The sequence below is a fragment of the Cherax quadricarinatus genome, chromosome 72 (assembly GCF_038502225.1).
Source record: "Cherax quadricarinatus isolate ZL_2023a chromosome 72, ASM3850222v1, whole genome shotgun sequence".
NCBI classification, from domain to species: Eukaryota; Metazoa; Arthropoda; class Malacostraca; order Decapoda; family Parastacidae; genus Cherax; species Cherax quadricarinatus.
In genome coordinates this window covers 8048209-8076205 of record NC_091363.1, presented here as the reverse complement: position 1 = coordinate 8076205, position 27997 = coordinate 8048209, and the positions used below count along the sequence as shown (strand labels likewise).

Below are 27997 nucleotides of genomic sequence, written 5' to 3'. Positions count from 1 at the left end.
TACTCTCTCTTGCATAGATCTCTCAGTTTGCTCTTCCTCCGCCGCATTAGACTTTACTTGGTCTGTTCTCCCGGACTTACATGACAGTGATCATTTCCCAATCATTCTTACTTCCCCTTCATATTCGCCACCTCTTCGCACCCCACGCTGGCAATTTAATCGGGCAAATTGGAACCTTTACTCACACCTGACTGTTTTTAAAGAGGTTCCTTCTTCGTCCTCCATCGATGAGCTTTTACACCTCTTCTCGTCCTCCGTTTTCACCGCAGCTTCTCATTCTATACCCCAAACTTCGGGCAGGCATTCTCAGAAATGCGTGCCTTGGTGGTCTCCTGCTTGTGCTCGTGCAGTACGTTTGAAACGCGCTGCATGGGGCAGGTACCGGTACAATAGAACCACAGAGCGACTCCTTGATTTTAAACAGAAGCGTGCGATCGCTCGCCGTGTCATCCGTGACGCTAAACGCACTTGCTGGCGAGATTATGTCTCCACCATCACCTCTGCTTCCTCTATGAGTGCAGTCTGGAAAAAAGTACGAAAACTGAGTGGTAAATATTCTCCTGACCCGGCTCCTGTTCTGCGGGTTGCCGGTGTTGATATAGCAAACCCACTAGATGTTGCCAATGAAATTGGCAATCATCTGGTCCGTATTTCTCAGGGACTCCATCTATGCCCCTCATTTCTTTCCTCAAAGTCTGCCAGAGAGTTAGCACCTTTGGACTTTTCTTCTCTCAGAGAAGAACAGTATAATGTGCCTTTTACACTTCAAGAACTGGAGGCAACACTCTCAGCTTGTCGATCATCGGCAGCTGGGCCCGACGACATTCATATTCGTATGCTACAACATTTACATCAGTCAGCCCTTGCAGTCCTATTACGCCTTTACAATCTTATTTGGTCACAAGGAGTTCTTCCACAGCTGTGGAAATCCGCCATTGTTCTCCCTTTCCGCAAACCAGGCACTACGGGACATGAAACCTCCCACTATCGTCCCATTGCTCTTACCAGTGCAGTTTGCAAAGTAATGGAACGTCTAGTAAATAGACGTTTAGTGTGGTATTTAGAGACACACAACAGTCTCTCCACTCGTCAATATGGCTTTCGTAAGGGACGTTCTACCATAGACCCCTTACTGCGCTTGGATACGTATGTTCGTAATGCCTTTGCGAATAACCACTCAGTTATTGCCATATTTTTTGACCTTGAGAAGGCATATGACACAACTTGGAGGTATAATATTTTAGCCCAAGCCCACTCCTTAGGCCTTCGAGGCAATCTACCATCCTTCCTTAAGAACTTTTTAACTGACAGGCATTTCCGTGTTCGGGTTAATAATGTGCTCTCCCCGGACTTTGTCCAAGCTGAAGGTGTCCCCCAGGGATGTGTTCTGAGCACAACACTTTTTCTCCTTGCTATTAATGATTTGGCCTCTAGTCTTCCATCAAATATTTGGTCATCACTCTATGTTGATGACTTCGCTATTGCCTGTGCAGGCGCTGACTGTCACCTCCTTACAGATTCTCTCCAGCATGCAGTCGACCGTGTTTCCAATTGGGCCACCACACATGGGTTTAAATTTTCCAGCACTAAAACCCACCAAATCACTTTCACTAGACGCTCTGTCATCTCTGATCATCCTTTGTACCTCTATGGCTCACGTATCCCTGAACGTGATACAGTCAAGTTTCTGGGCCTCCTCTTTGATCGTAGGTTATCCTGGAAACCTCACATTACCTCTCTGAAGGCAACTTGTCACAGCCGGCTGAACCTTCTTAAAACCCTTGCTCATCTTTCGTGGGGAGCTGATCGTCGAACCCTCCTTCACCTACATTCCACCCTTATTTTATCGAAACTTGATTATGGTGACCAGATCTATTCAGCGGCATCTCCTGCTACTCTCTCTAGCCTTAACCCCATTCATCACCAAGGATTACGTTTATGCCTTGGTGCTTTTCGCTCTTCCCCTGTCGAAAGCCTCTATGCAGAAGCGAACGTTCCATCCTTATCCGATCGCCGTGATGCCCATTGCCTGCGCTACTATGTACGCTCTCATGATCTCCGCAATCCTTCCATTTATAGAATGGTCACTGATATTAGTAGACATTCTTTATTTGTTCGCCGCCCCTGCTTACTCCGTCCCTTCTCTCTTCGCCTTCATTCGCTCTTGTCTTCTCTTCAACTACCACCTTTCTATGTACATGTAGCATCTCACTTTTCCCTACCCCCCTGGGAAGTTCCAGCTGTTCGAGTCTGTTCTTTCTCCCTCCCTTGCTCGAAAGCCCAACTGTCTACGGTCGCTTCCCGCTCTCTTTTTCTTGACCACTTTCACTCTCATTCTCATGCCATTGCTGTGTACACAGATGGCTCTAAGTCTTCTGACGGCGTAGGATTCGCAGCAGTGTTTCCGGACAGCGTCGTACAAGGGCATTTACTATCTTCAGCTAGTATTTTTACTGCTGAATTATATGCCATCCTTACAGCACTTATCCGTATTGCATCTATGCCTGTGTCATCATTTGTGGTTGTCTCAGACTCCCTTAGTGCTTTACAGGCTATACAAAAATTTGATACACCTCACCCCTTAGTCCTCCGTATCCAACTTTGGCTACGCCGCATCTTTACTAAGCATAAAGATATTGTTTTTTGTTGGGTCCCTGGTCATGTTGACGTACAGGGCAATGAACAGGCAGACACTGCTGCGCGGTCAGCAGTACATGACCTACCAGTTTCTTATAGAGGTATTCCATGTACGGACTATTTTGCTGTAATATCTTCCCACCTTCACACCCGTTGGCAACAACGTTGGTCTACTATGCTCGGCAACAAACTTCAGTCTATTAAACCGAGTATAGGTTACTGGCCGTCTTCTTATCACCAGTGTCGAGGTTGGGAGACTACTCTCTCCCGTCTTCGCATTGGCCATACTCGTCTTACTCATGGATATCTCATGGAGAGGCGTCTTGCTCCTCTCTGTGAGAATTGCCAAGCTCCATTATCAGTCAGCCACATTCTGTTGGACTGCCCACTTTATCAACGAGCACGCAGAATTTACCTCTGTCGTCGTCTTCGCCCCGCTGCTCTCTCTTTACCTTCCCTTCTCGCTGATGGACCCACCTTTCATCCGGACTCTCTCATTGACTTTTTGACAACGACTGACTTACTTCACAAATTCTGATACTTTCAGCCCTTTCTACTTGTATCTCTTGCTACCCTCTACCCCCGTACTATCCCCTGCCCCGCTGTTTTCTGTAACCTGCTGATCATCCCCCCTCCCTTCTGCCATCCAATTCCCTTGCTTCCTTCCCTACCCTGCAGCGCTGTATAGCCCTTGTGGCTTAGCGCTTCTTTTTGATTATAATAATAATAATGCATTATTTCCTTCTTCACATCTATGGTGATTCTCACTTTCTTTACCACAGGGTTACCACTAGCAAGTTTCTTTGGGCCCATGGCAGCTTATTTCACAGTCCCACAAGCACTAAACACAACGAAATAATCATAAAATGTGTGAATGAGAGCGCAGGTTAGTGTTCACTCAAGCATAAATAAAGCTAGACTGCTCACGGCACCTGCGCGGAGACGTGGACAGAGCGGGCGGCAGACAGGTCCCGTACCCGGCGGTTCGAAAATAGGGGCGCGTTCGATAATAGGGACACAGTTTGTCCGAAAAAATGGTCCTATTTTCGAAACGTTCGATATGTGATACGTTCGATTTTTGAGGTTCCACTGTACCTAGGACCACACTTAATATCTATGCTTAATATAAAACCTGATTGTTTGTGTAGCATGTGGTACAGAGATAATGTTTACATGTAATAAAACATTGTTAGATACAAAAGAAAGCCACTAGTCTAATGCAAACTAATTCTAATGCTTAAAGACTTCTTGAGAATTGGACATCGACTATTAAGTAGGATTTCTTATGCAGTTCATTACAGTTATATGCACAGTAAGAAAGGTAGCCAATGAGCAATGGTACATGTTTAAAGGTCTTCTTTCTTCTTTCAACAAACTGGCTGCATCCCACCGAGGCAGGGAGGCCCAAAAAGAAAAATGCAAGTTTCTCATTTTAACTTTAGTAATGTGTACAGGATAAGGGGTTACTAGCCCCTTGCTCCCAGCATTTTAGTCGCCTCTTATGACATGCATGGCTTATGGAGGAAGAATTCTATTCCACTTCCCCCTGGAGATACGAGGAAGTAAACAAGAACTAGTAAGAAAATATAAGAAAACCCAGAGGGGTGTATACATGTTTATACATGCATGTGTAGCATGACCTAAGTGCAAGTAGAAGTAGCAAGACATGCCTGATATCTTGCATATTTATTAGACAAAAAAGACTCCAGCAATCTTACCATCATGTTTGAAAGTATGACTTGTTATTTCAAGCTTCATTTTCATGGAGTGATTGAATAGATATGGTGAAGATACAGGAAGCTACTTACATTAGAAATACAATGGGACAAGATGAGTAATCAATTTTCTGTGGGAGTTGGAGGAAGACAGGAAGAACAGAGACAGTTAGATGAGATGGTTTTGTTTGACATAGTTAATAATAATCTTTATTTGTACAAGTACATGGACAGTGTATGCGGGCCTAGCTGATATCAATAACATCAGTGGGTTTGACTAGACCATGGCTTATGCTATTCACTAGTGCCTTACACATTTAGCTGTAATATATTTTTTGTGAAAGTAATAGCTTTTATTAATTTCTAAATTTTTCTGATGTATTTGTTAGATGACTCAGGAATTGGAGAATTATTTGGGCCTGCTCATCTTGCACTACATAACAAGCGGCTGGGAAGATTATGCATGGATCCTCATAAACATCCACACAGCCAACTGTATAAATTCTTCGTTGTGTATTTCACTTCTCTGGCCTCTAGCCAGGCACATTGTCCAAGTGGATAACCTCACTGTACTTTCCAATATTAAGGTTTGTATACATTTATTGATATAAAATTGACCTAAGCTATTATATTATGTTTTATGTATGGTTGCTAAATTATTCATTATGTTATCAGATATTACTCTGAATGGTCAACCTGTGCACACGACTAAATTCCACTGCACTCGTGCTTTACATGAATAAAAAAATCTGGACTGTGACTTTGTCTTTATAATTCTAGTAGAAAGAATAGACAGTTTATAATGTATGTGTTTTGCTCTTTAATGTTAGGTATTAACCTGAGCTTGACATTTACCAAACCTCTTAGATGTCAATACAATCCCATCATTCAGAGGGCTTTTGTTATAAATTGGAAAATTGGTTCATTTTGGCAAAAATGAGTTATGTCAGCATTAATGGATAATGAAAGTGTTCTTCTTTGACACTGGTTAATTTTAACTACATTTTCTTTTCACAATATTGCTTGCTTATGCTAGGGAGGATTGGAGGAGCTGGGAGAGGTCATTTGATCTCTGCTCCTAGTTAACAGTAGTATGGGAGCCAACCTTTTCCAGATCCATAACTTTCCAGCATTTAAAGAGATAGCATCTGCCTGTTTTTGAATTACAGTAATTTTAATAATTTCTCATAACCAGCCATAGAGATTGCCTATCTGGATCTCAGACATACATCTTTGTGTTGTATGGACTATCGAATTAATAAATTTGTAAATAATTCTTTTCTTCTGTAGCTTGTTTAGTTAAACTGTTGGGGGCCCAGTTCCTGGACTCATTGTGTGTCTTTTAACTACTGCCCATGACCCACAAGCTCAATATGAGGTGCATAATAAATCTATCCTTTTAACTGTATAGTCTGCTAGTAGGTCATCCTTTTTCATGATTGCTGGTCATGAGAATCCAGTTCTGTTGCTTGAAGGCCTCTGGTAGGAGGTGCCTTGATGCTAAGGGGGAGTCTTTTGATCCATGGAATTGGACCTGTCCTCTCCTTGCATTGGACCCAATTGTCTCCCATTTCCCTAGGTGGTGTATGACCCATACGGATTTAGCATCATGTTAATTTAATATTAATAATGATAGTATTCTGCCAATAGTCGCTTATATCTCACCTGAACTTCCTCCTCCCTTAGTTTATACACTTTCACCTCCCTCTTACTTGTTGTTGCCACCTTCCTCTTTTCCCATCTACCTCATACTCTAACTGTAGCTACAACTAAATAGTGATCCGATATATCAGTTGCCCCTCTATAAACATGTACATCCTGGAGCCTACCCATCAACCTTTTATCCACCAATACATAATCTAATAAACTACTTTCATTACGTGCTACATCATACCATCATACCTTGTATATTTATTTATCCTCTTTTTCATAAAATATGTATTACTTATTACCAAATCTCTTTCTACACATAGCTCAATTAAAGGCTCCCCATTTACATTTACCCCTGGCACCCCAAATTTACCTCCTACTACCTCCATAACATTTTTACCCACATTAGCATTGAAATCCCCAATCACCATTACTCTCACACTTGATTCAAAACTCCCCACGCATTCACTCAACATTTCCCAAAATATCTCTCTCTCCTCTACACTTCTCTCTTCTCCAGGTGCATACACGCTTATTATAACCCACTATTGGCAGAAAGGTGGGCTAGTGCAAAGATGAGTAGTGGGGGGGTTGAAGAGGGTTGGAATAGTTTTAAAAATGCAGTATTAGAATGTGGGGCAGAAGTTTGTGGTTATAGGAGGGTGGGGGCAGGAGGAAAGAGGAGTGATTGGTAGAATGATGAAGTAAAGGGTGTGATAAAAGAGAAAAAGGTAGCTTATGAGAGGTTTTTACAAAGCAGAAGTGTTATAAGAAGAGCAGAGTATATGGAGAGTAAAAGAAAGGTAAAGAGAGTGGTGAGAGAGTGCAAAAGGAGAGCAGATAGAGTGGGAGAGGCACTGTCAAGAAATTTTAATGAAAAGAAAAATTTTTGGAGTGAGTTAAACAAGTTAAGAAAGCCTAGGGAAAGTATGGATTTGTCAGTTAAAAACAGAGTAGGGGAGTTAGTAGATGGGGAGATGGAGGTATTAGGTAGATGGCGAGAATATTTTGAGGAACTTTTAAATGTTAAGGAAGAAACAGAGGCAGTAATTTCATGCACTGGTCAGGGAGGTATACCATCTTTTAGGAGTGAAGAAGAGCAGAATGTAAGTGTGGGGGAAGTACATGAGGCATTACGTAGAATGAAAGGGGGTAAAGCAGCTGGAACTGATGGGATCATGACAGAAAATGTTAAAAGCAGGGGGGGATATAGTGTTGGAGTGGTTGGTACTTTTGTTTAAAAAATGTATGAAAGAGGGGAAGGTACCTAGGGATTGGCAGAGAGAATGTATAGTCCCTTTATATAAAGGGAAAGGGGACAAAAGAGACTGTAAAAATTATAGAGGAATAAGTTTACTGAGTATACCAGGAAAAGTGTACGCTAGGGTTATAATTTGAAAGAATTAGAAGTAAGACAGAATGTAGGATTGCGGATGAGCAGGGAGATTTCAGAGTAGGTAGGGGATGTGTAGATCATGTTTACATTGAAGCATATATGTGAACAGTATTTAGATAAAGGTAGGGAAGTTTTTATTGCATTTATGGATTTAGAAAAGGCATATGATAGAGTGGATAGAGGAACAATGTGGCAGATGTTGCAAGTATATGGAATAGGTGGTAAGTTATTAAATGCTGTAAAGAGTTTTTATGAGGATAGTGAGGCTCAGGTTAGGGTGTGTAGAAGAGAGGGAGACTACTTCCCGGTAAAAGTAGGTCTTAGACAGGGATGTGTAATGTCACCGTGGTTGTTTAATATATTTATAGATGGGGTTGTAAAGGAAGTAAATGCTAGGGTGTTCAGGAGAGGGGTGGGATTAAATTTTGGGAGAATCAAATTCAAAATGGGAATTGACACAGTTACTTTTTGCTGATGATACTGTGCTTATGGGAGATTCTAAAGAAAAATTGCAAAGGTTAGTGGATGAGTTTGAGAATGTGTGTAAAGGTAGAAAGTTGAAAGTGAACATAGAAAAGAGTAAGGTGATGAGGGTATCAAATGATTTACATAAAGAAAAATTGGATATCAAATTGGGGAGGAGGAGTATGGAAGAAGTGAATGTTTTCAGATACTTGGGAGTTGACGTGTCGGCGGATGGATTTATGAAGGATGAGGTTAATCATAGAATTGATGAGGGAAAAAAGGTGAGTGGTGCGTTGAGGTATATGTGGAGTCGAAAAACGTTATCTATGGAGGCAAAGAAGGGAATGTATGAAAGTATAGTAGTACCAACACTCTTATATGGGTGTGAAGCTTGGGTGGTAAATGCAGCAGCGAGGAGACGGTTGGAGGCAGTGGAGATGTCCTGTTTAAGGGCAATGTCCCGAAAAAGAAAAACTTTCACCATCATTCACTCCATCACTGTCTTGCCAGAAGGGTGCTTTACACTACAGTTTTTAAACTGCAACATTAACACCCCTCCTTCAGAGTGCAGGCACTGTACTTCCCATCTCCAGGACTCAAGTCCGGCCTGCCGGTTTCCCTGAATCCCTTCATAAATGTTACTTTGCTCACACTCCAACAGCACGTCAAGTATTAAAAACCATTTGTCTCCATTCACTCCTATCAAACACGCTCACGCATGCCTGCTGGAAGTCCAAGCCCCTCGCACACAAAACCTCCTTTACCCCCTCCCTCCAACCCTTCCTAGGCCGACCCCTACCCCGCCTTCCTTCCACTACAGACTGATACACTCTTGAAGTCATTCTGTTTCGCTCCATTCTCTCTACATGTCCGAACCACCTCAACAACCCTTCCTCAGCCCTCTGGACAACAGTTTTGGTAATCCCGCACCTCCTCCTAACTTCCAAACTACGAATTCTCTGCATTATATTCACACCACACATTGCCCTCAGACATGACATCTCCACTGCCTCCAGCCTTCTCCTCGCTGCAACATTCATCACCCACGCTTCACACCCATATAAGAGCGTTGGTAAAACTATACTCTCATACATTCCCCTCTTTGCCTCCAAGGACAAAGTTCTTTGTTTCCACAGACTCCTAAGTGCACCACTCACTCTTTTTCCCTCATCAATTCTATGATTCACCTCATCTTTCATAGACCCATCCGCTGACACGTCCACTCCCAAATATCTGAATACGTTCACCTCCTCCATACTCTCTCCCTCCAATCTGATATTCAATCTTTCATCACCTAATCTTTTTGTTATCCTCATAACCTTACTCTTTCCTGTATTCACCTTTAATTTTCTTCTTTTGCACACCCTACCAAATTCATCCACCAATCTCTGCAACTTCTCTTCAGAATCTCCCAAGAGCACAGTGTCATCAGCAAAGAGCAGCTGTGACAACTCCCACTTTGTGTGTGATTCTTTATCTTTTAACTCCACGCCTCTTGCCAAAACCCTCGCATTTACTTCTCTTACAACCCCATCTATAAATATATTAAACAACCACGGTGACATCACACATCCTTGTCTAAGGCCTACTTTTACTGGGAAAAAATTTCCCTCTTTCCTACATACTCTAACTTGAGCCTCACTATCCTCGTAAAAACTCTTCACTGCTTTCAGTAACCTACCTCCTACACCATACACTTGCAACATCTGCCACATTGCCCCCCTATCCACCCTGTCATACGCCTTTTCCAAATCCATAAATGCCACAAAGACCTCTTTAGCCTTATCTAAATACTGTTCACTTATATGTTTCACTGTAAACACCTGGTCCACACACCCCCTACCTTTCCTAAAGCCTCCTTGTTCATCTGCTATCCTATTCTCCGTCTTACTCTTAATTCTTTCAATTATAACTCTACCATACACTTTACCAGGTACACTCAACAGACTTATCCCCCTATAATTTTTGCACTCTCTTTTATCCCCTTTGCCTTTATACAAAGGAACTATGCATGCTCTCTGCCAATCCCTAGGTACCTTACCCTCTTCCATACATTTATTAAATAATTGCACCAACCACTCCAAAACTATATCCCCACCTGCTTTTAACATTTCTATCTTTATCCCATCAATCCCGGCTGCCTTACCCCCTTTCATTTTACCTACTGCCTCACGAACTTCCCCCACACTCACAACTGGCTCTTCCTCACTCCTACAAGATGTTATTCCTCCTTGCCCTATACACGAAATCACAGCTTCCCTATCTTCATCAACATTTAACAATTCCTCAAAATATTCCTTCCATCTTCCCAATACCTCTAACTCTCCATTTAATAACTCTCCTCTCCTATTTTTAACTGACAAATCCATTTGTTCTCTAGGCTTTCTTAACTTGTTAATCTCACTCCAAAACTTTTTCTTATTTTCAACAAAATTTGTTGATAACATCTCACCCACTCTCTCATTTGCTCTCTTTTTACATTGCTTCACCACTCTCTTAACTTCTCTCTTTTTCTCCATATACTCTTCCCTCCTTGCATCACTTCTACTTTGTAAAAACTTCTCATATGCTAACTTTTTCTCCCTTACTACTCTCTTTACATCATCATTCCACCAATCGCTCCTCTTCCCTCCTGCACCCACTTTCCTGTAACCACAAACTTCTGCTGAACACTCTAACACTACATTTTTAAACCTACCCCATACCTCTTCGACCCCATTGCCTATGCTCTCATTAGCCCATCTATCCTCCAATAGCTGTTTATATCTTACCCTAACTGCCTCCTCTTTTAGTTTATAAACCTTCACCTCTCTCTTCCCTGATGCTTCTATTCTCCTTGTATCCCATCTACCTTTTACTCTCAGTATAGCTACAACTAGAAAGTGATCTGATATATCTGTGGCCCCTCTATAAACATGTACATCCTGAAGTCTACTCAACAGTCTTTTATCTACCAATAGTGGTGTAAATATTATGCAGAAAATTCGGAGTATGGAAATTAGGAAAAGGTGTGGAGTTAATAAAAGTATTAGTCAGACGGCAGAAGAGGAGTTGTTGAGGTGGTTTGGTCATTTAGAGAGAATGGATCAAAGTAGAATGACATGGAAAGCATATAAATCTATAGGGGAAGGAAGGCAGGGTAGGGGTCATCCTTGAAATGGTTGGAGAGAGGGGGGTAAAGGAGGTTTTGTGGGCCAGGGGCTTGGACTTCCAGGAAGCGTGCGTGAGCGTGTTAGATAGGAGTGAATGGAGACGAATGGTACTTGGGACCTGACGATCTGTTGGAGTGTGAGCAGGGTAATATTTAGTGAAGGGATTCAGGGAAACCAGTTATTTTCATATAGTCGGACTTGAGTCCTGGAAATGGGAAGTACAATGCCTGCACTTTAAAGGAGGGGTTTGGGATATTGGCAGTTTGGAGGGATATGTTATGTATCTTTATATGTGTATGCTTCTAAACTGTTGTATTCTGAGCACCTCTGCAAAAACAGTGATAATTTGTGAGTGTGGTGAAAGTGTTGAATGATGATGAAAGTATTTTCTTTTTGGGGATTTTCTTTCTTTTTTGGGTCACCCTGCCTCGGTGGGAGACTGCCGACTTGTTGAAAAAAAAAAAATGATAGTATGGATTGTAGAAGTGGAATTATGTCCTCTGGGTAAATATTCCCATCGAACTTTGACTAAGGACGAAATCAGATTTTTGCAACCTACCCTTCATGTCAGAAATACTTCAGTATTAGCTTCCTGCTAAGAGATGGCCCAGTACTGGACTTTCACTTGGTGACAGGTCTGTGGAGATTACTATTGTGGGTAGAAATCTCTTTAGTAACTTCAAAACGTAAATTCATTTTTACCACCTTTGCAGCAAAAGCTAAATCAAAGCTGATCTTAAAGTTTTGACATAAATCGTAAGCTTGTTGGATATCCAGCATGTGATTCGTGTAATCATATGGTGGTTTATCATCATTCATCTTCATTGCATCTTAAGATTCAACACTCGCATCCAACACATATCTAGCAAAATTTTCAAACGTGGAAATTGGTTAAAAAATACACTACGTATCACAAGCAACGTTACTCACTCTGTGCCTTTGAGCAAGGTATCCTATTCTGTGGTGGCAAGCTCTGAGTAAAAACTGGCAAGTTTCTCATGACCCAGAAGCAGGGTGTACAATTCAAGATCACAATGTTGTTGAAAGTCTGGTGAGCTGATAGTCCTGAGTAATCTTGCCCTTTCTGGTAGGTCAGTCTACTGGGTTGGGAAGTTGCAGATAGTGTGGAAAGTATAAAAAAAAAAATTGCACAAACGTGAAGTTCCTATAATTTCTTACTGTTTTAACTCTTTATTTTTTATTTGAATTTTATTGTTTCTCTCTGAAAGCTTTTCTCCATTTTCTTGCTCTTATCTTTTCTCTTCTCTTATTTTCTCTACTTTCTCTCTTTTCTCTCCCTCATTTTTTCCTTCCTCTTTCTTCCCAATGGGCATATACAAAGTCATTCAAGTTTTTTTTTTAAGACATTTCTGCGGAGTATTAACCCTGGCAAATTCTTTAGGAAGGATTGTTATGAAATATTAAAAAACTGTTCATTGTACTGCCTGAATATTTCCAGGTTCCTTCACACCTGACATCTGCTCTGGACATTGCCAGGGTTGGTGTCCTGTGTGAACTCCATCGTGGATATGCTGCCTACTCCTTATTTCAAAATAATTTTAGCAGTGCTTCCTCATTTGCTATGCACACAATGATTGGCATCTTTGTCAGGTATGGAATTTCCTATTATGTTTGATTATGATTTGTGTACACAAGAGCAGTGGTGGCATGGTATTCAATTCTCTTGTGTTCCTTGTAATTCCTAAATTTAATGTTACAACTACTTAGAGACCATTTACAGGAGGACTAAGGATGAAAATATTTTAAGGTAAGTAATATGTGTACAGGATATGCATTTTTTAGGCTTAGGTCTATTGCTTACTTAATATATAATAGCATAAACATGTTATCAGGCTTTTATATACATTTGAAGTGAAAAAAGGTTATGTTTCACTTACAGCAATTTTTGCTTTACAGTGGTAGCCCGGAATCTAACCTGCTGTATAAGTATATAAGCAATATATGCTGTATAAGTATATAAGCAATATATGCTGTATAAGTATATAAGCAATATATGCTGTATAAGTATATAAGCAATATATGCTGTATAAGTATATAAGCAATATATGCTGTATAAGTATATAAGCAATATATGCTGTATAAGTATATAAGCAATATATGCTGTATAAGTATATAAGCAATATATGCTGTATAAGTATATAAGCAATCAATTAGTTATTGCCTTACTAGTCTTAAGATAAGCATAAGTCTGCCCGAAATGCTCTGCATACTCTGCATTCCTAAATGTTACCCATCTCTGTACAATGTATCATGCTGAAGTAAAGAATCTGAATCTGAAGTCCACGAATCGCCTAATAAAAATTCTGCAATAATAATACTGCTTCAAACTGAGTCCCCTAGTTCCTTCTTCCAATGAGATTACTACCACTATGCCCCTTCTGTTTAGAATTTCTGAAGCCGCCCCTATACGAGAGAGAGAGGGAGATAGGTTAGGTAAGATTTGTCAGGAAATAGGCCAGTTATTTCCTGACATAGGTCTTAAGCATGTGATGACCCACCACTGGAGCTTTTGGTCATCGGTCATTGGGAAGATGGGGGAGGCAACAGTGTGAGAAATGATGGGTAGGATGCCGATAAAAAAAAATGAAATTTAGTTAAACATGACAATCATAGAGAGTAATATAGGTAAAATGAAAGAAAAGTAAAGTACAGTACTCTAAAGTAAAGATAAATAAGAATGAGAGGTAAGAGAGAGTAGCAGTGAAAAATGCAACTGAGAAATTGAGAATTGTTCCATTGCTCTGTTTCATTTTATCAAGTACAGGGTACACAAATATATTTCAGTGTACAGAGACTGTATGTGTCATTTAGTTAAATAGTGGAGGGAACTTTAGTTCATAACCAGTTATTAGCAAGTGTTTATTTATTACAGATATTCATAAGACAACTCTTCAAAAAATGCTGTAAATTTTAAGACTTAACTAAGCTTTGCCCAAAATGCTTTATAAGCCTATGGGCCTTCAGATTATTGTCTGTTCCTTTTGTACAGTAATTTTGAAATAAAAAGATTATTACTATTATTATTATTTTATGTATTTTTTTTTCTCAACAAGTCAGCCGTCTCTCACCGAGGCATGGCCACCCAAAAAGAAAGAAAAAAAAATCCCCAAAAAGAAAATACTTTCATCATCATTCAACACTTTCACATAATCACTGTCTTTGCAGAGGCGCTCATATACGACAGTTTAGAAGTCCCTCCAAACTCAATATCCCAAACCCCTCCTTCAAAGTGCAGGCATTGTACTTCCTATTTCCAGGACTCAAGTCCGGCTATATAAAAATACAGTGGACCCCCGCATACCGTTGGCATCACATAACGTTTAATCTGCATACCGCTCGCTTTTATCGCAAAAATTTTGTCTCGCATACCGCTCAAAAACCCGCTCACCGCTGTTCGTCCGAGACGCGTCCAATGTGCGCCCTTAGCCAGCCTCACATGTGCCGCCGGTGGCATTGTTTACCAGCCAGCCTCCGCGGTAACATCCAAGCATACAATCGGAACATTTCGTATTATTACAGTGTTTTTGGTGATTTTATCTGCAAAATAAGTGACCATGGGCCCCAAGAAAGCTTCTAGTGCCAACCCTACAGCAATAAGGGTGAGAATTACTATTGAGATGAAGAAAAAGATCATTGATAAGTACGAAATTGGAGTGCATGTCTCCGAGCTGGCCAGGTTGTATAATAAACCCCAATCAACCGTCGCTACTATTGGTGGTGCAGCTGCTGCTGCTGCTGTACCACCGTCAGCTGCTGCTGCTGCTGTAGCACCGTCAGCTGCTGCTGCTGCTGTACCACCGTCAGCTGCTGCTGCTGCTGTAGTACCGTCTCCTGCTGCTGTAGCATCGTCTGCTGCTGCTGTAGCATCATCTGCTGCTGCTGTAGCACTGTCAGCTGCTGCTGCTGTTGTACCACCGTCTGCTGCTGCTGTAGTACCGTCTGCTGCTGCTGTAGTACCATCTGCTGCTGCTGTAGCATCTTCTGCTGCTGCTGTAGCACTGTCAGCTGCTGCTGCTGTAGTACCACCATCAGCTGCTGCTGCTGCTGCTGCTGCTGTAGTACCGTCTGCTGCTGCTGTAGCATCGTCTGCTGCTGCTGTAGCACTGTCAGCTGCTGCTGCTGTTGTACCACCGTCAGCTGCTGCTGCTGCTGCTGCTGCTGCTGCTGTAGTACCGTCTGCTGCTGCTGTAGTACCGTCTGCTGCTGCTGTAGTACCGTCTGCTGCTGCTGTAGCATCGTCTGCTGCTGCTATAGCACTGTCAGCTGCTGCTGCTGTTGTACCACCGCCAGCTGCTGCTGCTGCTGCTGCTGTAGTACTGTCTGCTGCTGCTGTAGTACCGTCTGCTGCTGCTGTAGCATCGTCTGCTGCTGCTGTATCACTGTCAGCTGCTGCTGCTGCTGCTGTAGCACCGTTGTTGGTGTGGCTTATTGAGAATACCAAGAAACAATTAACCCCAGAGGATTTGCCACCCAGGATAACCCAAAAAAGTCAGTGTCATCGAAGACTGTCTAACTTATTTCCATTGGGGTCCTTAATCTTGTCTCCCAGGATGCAACCTACACCAGTCGACTAACACCCAGGTGAACAGGGAAAAATGCCTGGAACTAGTGCTCATATTGGTGAATTTAAAGCCAGCAAAGGTTGGTTTGAGAGATTTAAGAATGGTAGTGGCATACACAGTGTGATAAGGCCTGTTCTGGAAGAAAATGCCAAACAGGACCTACAGTACTCAGGAGCAAAAGGCACTCCCAGGACACAGTGTCTCATCAGTCATTGCTGCATCTTCAATAAAGGTAAGTGTCATTTATTCTTCATTTAGTAGAGTAGTACATGCACAATATATATTGTGCATGTACTACTCTACTATTGTGCATGTATCCTTCTCTTTGTGTGTAGGAAAATGTATATTTCATGTGGTAAAATTTTTTTTTTCATACTTTTGGGTGTCTTGCACGGATTAATTTTATTTCCATTATTTCTTATGGGGAAAATTCATTCGCATACCGATCATTTCGCATAACAATGAGCCCTCTTGCACGGATTAAAATCGCTATGTGGGGGTTCACTGTAACCAGTTTCCCTGAATCCCTTCACTAAATATTACCCTGCTCACACTCCAACAGCTCGTCAGTTCCCAAAAATCATTCGTCTCCATTCACTCCTATCTAACACGCTCACACGTGCTTGCTGGAACTCCAAGCCCCTTGCCCACAAAACCTTTATCCCCTCCCTCCAACCTTTTTGAGGAGAACCCCTACCCCCCCTTCCTCTACAGATTTATACGCTCTCCAAGTCATTCTACTTCGATCCATTCTCTCTAAATGACCAAACCACCTCAACAACCCCTCTTCAGCCCTCCGACTAATACTTTTAGTAACTCCATCTCCTCCTGCTAATTTCCACACTCCAAATTCTCTGCATAATATTTACACCACACATTACCCTTAGACAGGACATCTCCACTGCCTCCGTCTGCCTCCTGGCTGCAGCATTTAGAACCCAAGCTTCACACCCATATAAGAGTGTTGGTACTACTGTACTTTCATATATTCCCTTCTTTGCCTCCATAAATAACTTTTTTTTTGTCTCCACAGATACCTCAATGCACCACTCGCCTTTTTTCCTTCATCAGTTCTATGGTTAACCTCATCCTTCATAAACCCATCTGCTGACAAGTCAGCTCCCAAATATCTGAAAACATTCACTTCTTCCATACTCCCTCTCTCCAGTATGATATCTATTTTTTCTTTATCTTAATTGTTTGATACCCTCATCACCTTACTCTTATCTGTAGAAATATTGATTTTATTGTATCCCATACATAGGTACTGTGAGAACTGTCCAGAGAAGGAAGCTACAAGCCCTTGGGAGAAGATCTTGCTGTGGAAATACGAACCATTTGGAAGCCCATTCAAAGAACAAAGGAAGGATATGTTCAACATAGGATGGTTGAAGGTTCGCATAAATGCAAGAGATGTTGACAAAGTTAGTGTGTTAATAGTTTGGTTTATGTACTTACCTGTATATATGAATATCAAACTCCAGCTGCTGGGCTGCACTTCTTTAGCACTTGGGTGACTGGTGTGAAACTGTACTACTCAAGCCCCTTGGAATTATTGCATTTATATAAGAAATAAACATTCTATTTTATTTTTTTATTTGCATTTTTATATACAGTAATTAGTTTCCTTGCACCACCTCCTTTACTTGGAGTTGCAACCTACTCCCCACCTCCCATACAAGAGGTATCTTATAACTCTTATCATGATTAGTTAAAGAAGGACTAAACCATTAATATTTATTGTGTTAAATAACCCACATGGGTTTAGCACTTCAAATATGTACCTATAAATATATATTATAACACTTCTGCTTTGTAAAAACCTCTCATAAGCTAACTTTTTCTCTTTTATCACACCCTTTACTTCATCATTTTGCCAATCACTCCTCTTTCCTCCTGCACCCACCCTCCTATAACCACAAACTTCTGCCCCACATTCTAATACTGCATTTTTAAAACTATTCCAACCCTCTTCAACCCCCCCCACTCCTCATACTTGCACCAGCCCACCTTTCTGCCAATAGTTGCTTATATCTCACCCGAACCTCCTCCTCCCTTAGTTTATACACTTTCACCTCCCTCTTGCTTGTTGTTGCCATTTTCCTCTTCCCATCTACCTCTTACTCTAACTGTAGCTACAACTAAATAATGATCCGATATATCAGTTGCCCCTCTATAAACGTGTACATCCTGGAGCTTACCCATCAACCTTTTATCCACCAATACATAATCTAACAAACTACTTTCATTACATGCTATATCATACCTAGTATATTTATTTATCCTCTTCATAAAATGTGTATTACTTATTACCAAACCTCTTTCTATACATAGCTCAATTAAAGGCGCCCCATTTTCATTTACCCCTGGCACAACAAATTTACCTACTACTTCTTCCACAACATTTTTGCCCACTTTAGCATTGAAATCCCCAACCACCATTACTCTCACATTTGGTTCAAAACTCCGCACGCATTCACTCAACATTTCCCAAAATCTCTCTCTCTCCTCTACACTTCTCTCTTCACCAGGTGCATATAAGCTTACTATAACCCACTTTTCACATCCAACCTTTATTTTACTCCATATAATCCTTGAATTAATACATTTACAGTCCTTCTTTTCCTGCCATAACTTATCCTTCAACATTATTGCTACTCCTTCTTTAGCTCTAACTCTATTTGAAACCCCTGACCTAATCCCATTTATTCCTCTACACTGAAACTCCCTTAACCCCCCTTCAGCTTTGTTTCACTTAAAGCCAGGACATCCAGCTTCTTCTCATTCATAACATCCACAATCATCTCTTTCTTATCATTTGCACAACATCCATGCACATTCAGACTTCCCATTTTGACAATTTTCTTCTTATTCTTTTTAGTAATTATTACAGGAAAAGGGGTTACTAGCCCATTGTTCCTGGCATTTTAGTTGACTTTTACAACACACATGGCTTACGGAGGAAAGATTCTTATTCCACTTCCCCATGGATATAAAAGGAAAAGTAATAAGACCAAGAACTATTAAGATAAAATCAAAGAAAACTCGGATGAATGTGTATAACTAAACATGTACATGTATGTGTAGTGTAACCTAAGTGTAAGTAGAAGTAGCAAGACATACCTGTAATCTTGCATATTTATGAGACAGACAGAAGACACCAGCAATCCTACCTTCATATAAAACAATTACAGGCTTTCGTTTCACACTCACTTGGCAGGACGGTAGTACACCCCTGGGTGGTTGCTGTCTACCAACCTACTACTACTAATCATAGAATTGATGAGGGAAAAAAGGCGAGTGGTGTGTTGAGGTATATGTGGAGACAAAAAATATCTTATATGGGTGTGAAGCTTGGGTTATGAATGCAGCAGTGAGGAGGCGGTTGGAGGCAGTGGAGATGTCCTGTCTAAGGGCAATGTGTGGTGTAAATGTTATGCAGAAAATTCGGAGTGTGGAAATCAGGAGAAGCTGTGGAGATAATAAAAGCATTAGTCAGAGGGCTGAAGTGGGGTTGTTGAGGCGGTTTGGTCATTTAGAGAGAATGGATCAAAATAGAATGATGTGGAGAGCATATAAATCTGTAGGGGAAGGAAGGCGGGGTAGGGGTCGTCCTCGAGAAGTTTGGAAGGAAGGGGTAGGGAGGTTTGTGGGCGAGGGGCTTGGACTTCCAGCAGGCATGCATGAGCGCGTTCGATAGGAGTGAATGGAGACGAATGGTATTTGGGAGCTGATGATCTGTTGGAGTGTGAGCAGGGTAATATTTAGTGAAGGGATTCAGGGAAACCTGTTATTTTTATATAGCCGGACTAGAGTCCTGGAAATGGGAAGTACAGTACCTGCACTCTAAAGGAGGGGTTTGGGATATTGGCAGTTTGGAGGGATATATTGTGCATTTTTATACATATATACTTCTAAACTGTTGTATTCCAAGCACCTCTGCAAAAACAGTGATTATGTGTGAGTGAGGTGAAAGTGTTGAATGATGAAAGTATTTTCTTTTTGCGGATTTTCTTTCTTTTTGGGTCACCCTGCCTTGGTGGGAGACAGCCGACTTGTTAAAAAAAATATATATATATATTCTGATTTGCAACTTGGCTTTACTTTCATACAATATTTCTTCTACATATACTGTAGATATTGTGCCTCACCCTCTATATGATTCATCACTTATACAGAAGGGCCCCGTTTGTATGGCTCTTAGGTTCCCTACACCGTACTGTAAATGAAAATCGCTGGTAGGTGAAAAAGAGCATTTTTTTCATTATCAAGTGCATCTAAAATACCTGATAATGTATTTACACTATCATATATTAAGTGCTCAATACATCTATCATAAAAAACAGATAAAGTAAAATAAATACACAGTTCATACAATACTTATTTTAAAATATGGTGCCAGTCACCCTTCCCTTATGCAACTTATTTGAAAACAGTGGAAAAGCTGCAAAAACGCTGAACATAATGAGCAATGACTCGATTGAAAACCAACGAAATTGTGGAACACCAAAAAGAGGGTGCTGTAGTATATGCAAGGCCTTCCTGTAATTTTAATATTAACCACTTTATGATTTGAGTAAAATATTTGTGGTATACTGTCACACATTGCCTAAATTTGTGATAACACTAGAACTGCTCTATGACTTTCATGGGTTTAGTGCTTAAATTGATTATAATAGAACTAGAATTAAGTACATAGTTGGGGCAATGTAGAATTAGTTTGTCAGTAAACCTGTGTATACTAAGTTGCTTTCCTTTATACATAAAAGATCGTATTCTCATAATCATATTCAAACTATAACCAGACAGACTGCAAACCCACCTTTTATAATATCCATGTATATTTTAATCCTTTCATTGTCCACACCCCTGAATCAATATTGCTCCCAGTGTCCACTTCAAAAAAAAAATTCTTCTGAAATAGTAGAAAATCACTTTCTGGAGGTAATGACACTAAAAACATGAAATTTAATGGAAAACTTAGGTAATTATGCAAGTGCTAAGTTAGAGATCTTGGCACAATTTACGCAGCAGTGATTTTTGCCCACTTTGAGTCTGATTTTAAACTTAATGATTTCCATTACTCCAATCGACAAAATTCTTAGCTATTGTGCCTTCCATTCTGTGAACTGAGCACAAGAAACCACCCATTCAACTGTTAAAATTATGAAGTGCACAGAAGTTGGTAATTTGGTTAATTTTACACAAAATTAAAAAATACCTATTTAAAAAATATTGCAAAGTAAAAAATTTACTTTAATTCATGGATAATAAAATATAACCAGAAATGATTGGTCATGGTTTACAGCATCCCAATAATTGAATCAGGCTTATTAAAAACCATGAAACAGACCAAGGGAGGTGTAGGGGGGCCTTACCAATCTTCATGAAACTTGGCAAAAATTGAATAATTCTGCTACTTTAAGTCCAATTTAAAGCTACTTCCATTCTTGAAACCAACCAGAATCATCTCTGTTTCAGTAAGACATCTGTCATTCTATCAAATAATACCAAAAAACAACTAATAAAACCATAAAAGCCATCCTAAAAAACACCATTGTGGTGCCACCAGTCTACCACCTCCAACCCCTGGATCTTGACACCCCACCTACCTTTCCTTCCCTCTTTTCTTGTAAGCTGGGAGGTGCACTTCTGCCGCTTGTTCATAACATACACACGGTCACGATTTTACTTTTCTCTTCATGCACTGCATGGAGCAGAATTTTTTTTTTATACTGTGCACACTTACTGCACACACCCATTCTCTCATATGTAGGCCCAAAATTTGCTGCTCACAGCTTATGTGAGTGAGCTGAGCTCATGACAAAGAACTACATGAGGGGACTCCTGGCCTTGATGACTCAGTTTTACATGACAGAAACTGAAAGAGTTAAGAGAAAAAGAAGATTTTAATTTAATTTTTTAACTTTAATGTAAAAAATCTCTATACTGTATTATAGGTCTATCAGCATGCATGAAACATGATTTGCTAATGTTTTTATGCATGATCCAGTCCTACTCCAGTTTCTTGGCAAGATTTACAAAAATACATGTATTCATTGTACAGGAAGGCCCCACTTATACGGCTGGTTAGGTTCCAGGCTACTGCCGTAAAGTGGAACACCCTTTTTTTCCACTTACAAATGCATACAAACACTAGATAACAAGTTTACACTAACATATATTAAGTTAGCAATAGAACCAGGCATCAAAAAACAATAAAAAAGTACAATACACACATAGTGCACTCATTACTTACCTTAAAATATTTATAGTCTTAATCTAGGGTGAGACAAGTAGTATTTATTGTAAGAAATCAAGTGTGGTATGTATGGTAGTCAGCCAGGCTACCATACCAGGCCAACCCACCCACACATAATATTCTATTACATTTAAGCATCCCAGAGCGATAAAATGTATATACAGTTCACTCATTACTTACCTTAAAATATTTGTAGTCTTAATGTAGGGTCAGGAGTAAGTAAATGAGACCAAACGAATAAATGAGAGAGAGAAAGAATGAGTGCATGAGAGAGGACAGGCGCAGAGTTATGTAAACAAACCAGGCGAAGGTAAGTTTTGTAAATGAAGTGTACACTTCTGGTTTGTGTACAAGTTACATTGTGTACAGGTTGTCTCTACATTGATACGGTAGAATAAATAAAGAAGAACACTCCCATTCTCATGTAACATCATTTTGAGAAGAAATGATGCTCTGAGTGAAGGCAATGGAAATAAGTCACTCTGACTTTTTTGGGTTATCTTAGGTTCTCTACACATATGTTGTTATGTATGATAATCTATGTAACTGTATTTGTGTATACCTGAATAAACTTACTTACTTACATACGAAAGGAATAATTTTCTACAGTTACCCCCAGTAACACATTTTCTCTTATGTTAGATTAGAGAAAATGTTATTCTTGGCATCACTTGTACAAGTTATCTGGCTACCACATCTCATATTTATGTTTATTTATTCTATTGTAGGGTGTATTTATCATCTTTTTATGTTATGTATCGTGTTTATTATATAATTTTGAAAAAAATATCATGGATGGATTAATGGAAATGTGTATATTAACATAATATACAACATTTAATGAGACTCGGTGATTATTATTAAAACAGATTGTGTATAATGAGAGAAAAAAAATGAAATCATGATTTTTCGATTATCGATTTCTTGGTCTCATTTCTAATATGGTGCCAAGAATGCGTCACTTGTTTCTAATATGCAAAGTCGTCTGCTACCACATCTCATATTTATGTTTATTTTTTCTATTGTGGGGTGTATTTATCATCTTTTTATGTTATGTATCGTGTTTATTATATAATTTTGAAAAAATATCATAGATGGATTAATGAAAATGTGTATTTAACGTAATATACGACATTTAAATGAGACTCGATGATTATTATTATCATTACTAATATGACGTCTGGAGACATAAGACACTCTTACTGATTTTAATGTGTACCTGCATGCCAGCACAGTATGTAAGTTTATTTAAGTACAGGTATACATAAGTATAATTATCAGAGTATATATAAAATATGAAATAACTTTTAAAAACATTTGAAATTTTGGAGTTTCCAGACAAATTGGAGAGACTTAGTGCTTACTGAGCTCACGAAGAATGTAAACAAACAGGGTGGGGCACGGTGACCGTATTAGAAAGTCAGGTGGGGGGAGCCGTATAGCGAGTTTTGGTCATAATTTGAAATGACCGTATTAGCGGAACGCCGTAAAGTGAAACGCCGTAAAGCTGGGCCCTCCTGTACTAATATAATGGTAAGAGTTTGCAGGTTTTCTATATAAATTCCTAAATTGTGTTAAGATTGTTGATCCTGGCACATTCAACTTGTTACATAATAGCGGGAAGGATTATTTAGTTTTTTGCATTTTCTTGAAACGTTTTTTTAATCTTTCAGTTTTATTTTTACTCCTTCCATTGTTGTAAAGATATTTTATTTATATTTTTGCTTAGTGTAGCCCCAGTACAATATTCAGATATCTACTCTAGACTAAGCTACCTCTCTGTTCATATACTGACACATATTTCCCTACTTTTACCCTTGACCAAGCTGCCTCTGTGTTCATATACTGGTACATATTTTCCTACTTTTCAGGTGTGTGAAGCCTACAACCACCTCTGCAAAGAGCTTTTTGCCCCATCTTCTTTCTTCATATACATTACATGTTGTGCGGTCACCTTCCTGAATGAAATGGGTAATGTTTAGCATTTGCATTTCTATTTGCTTTTGTTTATTTAACTATTTGAGTATTCCATTAACTGTATCACTGGTTAAATAATTTTGTATTAAGATTTATAATGTCATTTGTCACAGAAATTGTATAGCTGTACAGTAGTGGCTCACTTATTTGGATCTCGGTAGATTGATCAAAATTCAGCGTAGAAATGATCTTTTGTTAATGGGGATATGTATTCACCAACAAAAAATTACAAAATAAAATGTGTGATTGAAAAAGATTGGTTATCTGTGTCTTGGACCAGTTAAACCAAAAATTCACCATAGCAAACTGACCATTTCAAGAGGTTAAAGTTGAAACTTTCTCTTAAAGATTAACCTAAAAAAAATAATGAAACTAATCTTGAGCTGGACCACCAGATTGATCTGGTATTGAAAATGCTGAATAGAAGGAAGGAGGCACTGACAAATGTATATATTTAGTTCTCAACTAGGGTGGGCATGAAAACCACTACATTGTTTGTATCCAGCAGGCATATACAGTGGACCCCCGGTTTACGATATTATTTCATTCCAGAAGTATGTTCAGGTGCCAGTACTGACCGAATTTGTTCCCATAAGGAATATTGTGAATTAGATTAGTCCATTTCAGACCCCCAAACATACACATACAAATGCACTTACATAAATACACTTACATGATTGGTCGCATTGGGAGCTGATCGTAAACTTGGGGTCCACTATATTTGATTTTTTTATCTTATTACAAAGGCAATAAAGGCTGCAGCATCACCAGCAGCTCCACTAGTTGGGGCTGCTGGTATGCAAGATATCTGTACAAGTTACAGAGCAGCAATTAAATGCTAAAATACAGTAAAATTACTTTAAAATATACAAGAAAAGGCTTGTTTAGTGAGGTTAATTATGGTGCCGTGACTATCTGCAAATGATGTCCGTGAAAAAAGATGATGGCAATGCACACACTATTATTACCCATAATATGAGGATCTAGAATATTGTATAATATGGAATTCTACTCATGAAGAGACTATGGTCTCCTTACCCAACATATTAGCGATATTTCCTATGCTTGCATCATTTCAACAATGGCTACTTGGATCCATTTTTCATGTCTACTGATCCAACCTTTCTCTTTGCACCTGACTGTTAGCTTTATAAGGAAGGAGTGCCTAGCTCTCCATTAACCCTTAAACTGTCCAAATGTAGATCTATGTTCACCTGTGTGGCGCTCCAAATATTTTGAAAATAACAAATTTGTTATTTGTTTTTAAATTAAAGAGGGCAATTTTCTGTGTAGTTTAAGACCAAAAAAAAAAAAAAAAAAATTTTAGGACCAGTACTTACTGAGATATAAGAGTGCAAAGTTGTCTCTGGATGTTCGCCTGACAGCAACATCCAGTCCAGCCACTTGCAAAAGTTTTGCCGATTTACTTTTTTTTCTTGTTTTTATTTTAATTTATATAATTTTTGTTTTGATAATTACAATTTATAATAGTTCGTGTGATTTCATAGCCAATCTTTGTTCTGACACTAATATTGTGCACTGAAATAACTCTCATTATAACAATCACACTGACAGGTGAACATTTTCACCTGCCTTGGTCATTTACTGTTGTCTAGAAATATACACAAAGTATTTATAGGTCCCAGCAATGTTTTAGACACACTGGAGTATGAAACTTCTTGAAGCATGGCATTATGACAAGGGTCAGAATATGCCCTGCTTGAGGGAACCTTGCCTTTATATGTTTTTACTCTTGCATGTCTATCAGTCTATCTGCCTGCCTGCCTGTCTATCTGTACATCTATCTGTGTATCTGTGCATCTATCTATCTGTCTGCCTAGCTCTGCTTTCTGTCTGTCCAGTTCAGCTTATCTGTCTTTGTCTTTTGTGTATGCCTGGAGTATAGTATGAACTCCTTGAATAATGATGTTATGACAAACGTCAGATAACAAGTGACATTTGATGAATGTGCGCTGCTGGAGGGGGGAACCTTGCCTTTATATGTTTTTACTCTTGCACACAAACATGTCTCTGTATGTCTGTCTGTACATCTATCTGTCTGTCTATCTTTACATCTATCTATCTGTCTAGCTCTGCTTATCTGTCTGTCAAGTTCTGCTTATGTCTTTCTGTCCGCCTGTGTGTGTCTGTCTTTCCATCTTCTTGTCTTTGTCTCAGGGAGCGGCTAGTAAACCTGTTGGTTTGTGGTGTATGGGCCGCTCCCTGATTGCTGAGCAAGTGACACTGCTATTATTTGCATCATGTTTATTTATGTCATATCTACAAACACTATAGCACTTGGCCTGGAATGTTTGGGTTATCCTAGGTAATTTACATTATGTATGATTGTATTTATTAGTACATGTGAGAGACAGATACAGATAGACAGCGATAGACAGAGATATAGACAGATACAGAGACAGCCAAAACTAGCCAGCCAGCCAAATACATAATAACATAAGAAGGAACACTGCAGCAGGCCTACTGGCCCATGCAAGGCAGGTCCATGTCACCCCCTCGGCTTAGACCAATGACCCACGTGGACGTAGATCTACGTGTGGACAGTTTAACAGTGAAACACGATAAAGCTCTCACTGAGTAGAACATCATTTTTATAAAGGTTTGCTCTGTCTCTGTCTTCAGTTTAAAGAGAGTTGCTTGATAGATCAGATTTTAAGTATGGTGGACCATCCTTGGCCCTAGTAAGTCCATAAAGAGTTTTTTTTTTTGTTTTTTTTAATATACTGTTTTTCTGCCAAAATATAAAAAAAATTCAGACAGACAATAGCATTTTGCCCATGATCTTGCTTAACCTACTTCCCCCAATCAATTTCTTTGTGACTGAAATCACCTATGATAAGTAGCTTTACTTTAGCTCTCTGTGCACTCCTAGCTACTTTTGCTATAGTGTCACTCGTGGCTTTGTTGTTTTCATATTCCTCTCTGTATCCTGCTGTTAGATATCAGGTTGTAAATCACTTCTACCATTTTGGGTAGCCCAGTCTTTATTGAGTCCACTATGCAGTCATTTGCTGCATGTCTGTTCAACCAACTCATCTCTTCTAAACTGAAATGATTTCTGACTTGCAGTGCTGCTCCTTTGCCTTCCTTGTTTCCTTTCTTTTCTTAGGTACCATATTTCCAGCAGGATATCTGATATCAACCTGTATGTTCCATGTGTTCAGTGGAATGCAGTGATCAAATACCTTGCTACCCTGTTGCTTCAGGGCATTCAGAGATTGCAAATTGGTGACCATGGCCTCTTTAGACAACATGCATGTTCTTCTGCAGACTTATTGTGAAGTGGAATGAGCAGTTATGTGGAGGGAATATTATTTTTTTTTTTAGCTTAATTCTTGGGCTACCTTACTGCATAAGCCACAGTGGTGTGGTGTATGTCATTAGATATGTAGACAATGCTATCTTGTTATAGTTTCATCATATCCCATTAGGTGAGAGGAAGAAAAGTTTTCATGTGCTGAAGGAGGTACGAAGGCTGAAAGCAAATGATGAATCCATATTTACTGCCCTCATACCCACAGATAAGGTAAAGTATTTTAAAGGTTATCTTACATTTACAGTATAAATTATTATTATACAATGTGATCAATATGATACAGGAGACTGGCAGAATAATCTTCCTAAGCTGTTAAGCACTAATTAGAAGATAGTGTGAGTGAGTGAAAGTGTGTGTGAAAGTTATCTATTATGAGTGATAATACAGGAAATCTTTGGTTCTTCAGTTCATTATGTATACAGTATATTTATTGGAATGCAGTATAATACAGTATTGTTATGCCTAAAATTGGATGCAAATCTGCATTTGCATCCAAATAAGTGTGATTTGTAGTAGGGGACTGTCACCACCGATCTACAGTGTAAAGTATATATCTATTTTTTTGCTAAGTGCTGTCATGGTCTAGGGGTCAGATAGAGAAATACTTCTGCACATATCAGTATTTTCACTGACATGATGCTTTATTTACACAATTTTTTGAATTTACTTCATTAATATTACTAAATTATGATCATATTTAGTTCAGAAAACTTTAATAAGCTTGCAGAGCTCACAAGTTATCCAGCCAGCATCATTTAGTAGTTATTATGGTCATAAATCAGCATTCCTGAATATACTAACATTTAATATGCAAGACCCTGTA

General features: G+C 39.5%; 1 protein-coding gene across 1 annotated transcript in view; it reads left to right on the top strand.

The window, feature by feature from the left end:
* Positions 1 to 27384, top strand: part of LOC128701427 (uncharacterized) — a gene marked incomplete at its 3' end in the record, with an annotated part of 49409 nt that extends 22025 nt beyond the window's left edge. The window contains 5 exon segments of the mRNA XM_053795133.2: positions 4742 to 4939; positions 12475 to 12626; positions 16863 to 17022; positions 23732 to 23831; positions 27290 to 27384. Coding sequence (XP_053651108.2) covers positions 4742 to 4939; positions 12475 to 12626; positions 16863 to 17022; positions 23732 to 23831; positions 27290 to 27384 — 705 coding nt within the window.
* Between the last annotated feature and the right edge of the window lie 613 nt (positions 27385 to 27997).